Source organism: Crocodylus porosus, unplaced genomic scaffold (genome assembly GCF_001723895.1).
Source record: "Crocodylus porosus isolate Cpor-Errol unplaced genomic scaffold, CroPor_comp1, whole genome shotgun sequence".
In the NCBI taxonomy this organism is placed as follows: domain Eukaryota; kingdom Metazoa; phylum Chordata; order Crocodylia; family Crocodylidae; genus Crocodylus; species Crocodylus porosus.
In genome coordinates, this window is record NW_017728951.1 from 12,871,539 (window position 1) to 12,873,533 (window position 1,995).

The 1,995-nt window shown below is 45.1% G+C and overlaps 1 protein-coding gene across 1 annotated transcript in view; it reads right to left on the reverse strand.

The window, feature by feature from the left end:
• Positions 1-1,995, reverse strand: part of INPP5F (inositol polyphosphate-5-phosphatase F) — a 98,949-nt gene that overhangs the window by 36,348 nt on the left and 60,606 nt on the right. The window contains exon 3 of the mRNA XM_019556190.1: positions 1,285-1,421. Within this exon, the coding sequence (XP_019411735.1) occupies positions 1,285-1,421 (137 nt within the window). The remainder of the gene's footprint in view (positions 1-1,284; positions 1,422-1,995) is intronic.

A 1,995-nucleotide genomic window follows, 5' to 3' on the forward strand; every position in this document is an offset into this window, starting at 1 on the left:
GGAGGCAGGGGCAGCAGTGCCCTTCTGCAGGCCACATAGGCGCTGCCCAGCCAGCTGGACATGGGGGGAGCTCGCACGAGGCAGCTGCCACCGCCACCCACCACCCCGCTGTGCTCCACATCTGGCCACACACCACTGTCCCCTTCCCCCGCCTTGCATCCAGCTGCCAGGGGTACACTTTTTAAAAAAGCTTGAAAACCCATGTCCTAACAGGTCTTCAACCAATGCATGCTGGATAAACAAATGTCTCAAAGATACTGAATTTATTGTACTGTATTACAGTATACCAGAAAGATATTTTACTGAAAGCCACAAAACGAATCTCTCTCTCTCACACAAAATGATAATTCATCTTCTAATGAAACTGCTGATTATCATAAATCATGGACTACAAGCTCCCTGTTTTATTGAGAAAAACTGCTGACGACTTTATCTGTGGCAAACTATGCCCTTCCTCGAAGCATCACAAGCCTCGTGCATTCACTCTGCAAGCTTCCTCAACAGGGCATAAGGAGACTAGCGAGCCTCCAGTCCTTTGCACTCTTTTCCTCCTCGGCCAGGATGCAAGTCAGTACTGCCTCTGGGTTTTATCGAGTTTGTATGTTTTCCCCTCTCTTTTAGGAAAGTTCGAGTAGAGCAGTTATAGCAACAGAAGCCCCTTTAAGGCCACACAGGACTCTTATAGGAGGCATGTTACAAAATTAGTCCCAGGGCACCTATGCAGAAGCGTGCTGCCTCCTACTCAGGCCAAGCAATGCTCAAACTAAGAGGGTAAAATAGCACACTTTCAACAGTACCAACACACACACAGCCCTGGAAGGGCTCTCCTATCTCCTAAAAGGGCAAGTTAGAGACATTTCCTTCTTACAAGGTTCCTGTCCCACCTCATCTGTCCTACACTTATCAGGAGACTCAGCAGTAAGTTCCTTGCAAAATTATTTTCTGCTTTGTTAGAAGTCCACCTAAAAAAACTAGCTCTGGCTGCGAGTGGCTATTTGTCCTAGTGCTTTTCCATTTAAATGAAATGCCCTTCTACCTGAGTCAGAAAGGGTAACAAAGACAAAGGCAACAACAAAATGGTCTTTATGTACATAGTCTGCAAGCAGATATATTAGTAGATGACTTAGGAAAAATGGGTCCTGTGACCAGAAGGTGGTGTGAGCATATCTGCTGATTGGATATGCACACACATTTCATATTTAAGCCTCCCTGTGCAGACAAGGCACTTGTTTTTTCCTAAACTGCTGGGCTTTTAAAATAGAAGTCACAATTTTAAAATGATACCTCCAGCTCCAGATCCTGAGGCTCTGTTTCAGAGAGTGGAATCACCGCAATCTTAGTTATTTTGCACACTTCATGACCTCCTGGGAGTTTGCCAATCAATGCTTTCTGCCGAATTAAAAGCAGCCACCATGGTAGATCTGTGGGGGAGGGGGAAGATGGGGAGGAAAAGAGGGAGGGGAGAGACAGTCATCAATAGAACAGAAGTCAGAGACACAATCCTATTAAACCTCTTTTAAAAAAAATCATAGACAGCTCCCTTTAGTTTTTACTGAATGACCATATTTACTCAGGAAAAATGGGTCCCAAGAAAACCCAGGAAGCAGTGAGGGACCCAGTACAGAGCCAGGGAGCAGCAAGGTTCAGGGCAGGCAAGTGGCTGGGTTCAGACCGTCTGTTCCCCTGCTACTTGCTGCCCCACCACCGCTGCTCCCCCCCGTCACAGTGATGGGGGAAATGATTTTAAGACAACCCTCCAATAATTAGATTCTCTAAATCGAAATCATAACAAATATTTAATTTTCCATGTACAGAACTTAAATTTGTAGGGGGTTGTCTTAAATTCAAAGTTGTCTTGGATTCGGGTAAATATAGCATGTAGAAAGCAGGGGCACAGATCTGCTACTTCATCTGTAACACATTAAAGGTTGGTCATCATTTTTAAACTATTCAGGTGAGGTTGCCACTGCTTCACCTGTGGTAATTAAAAGTGCT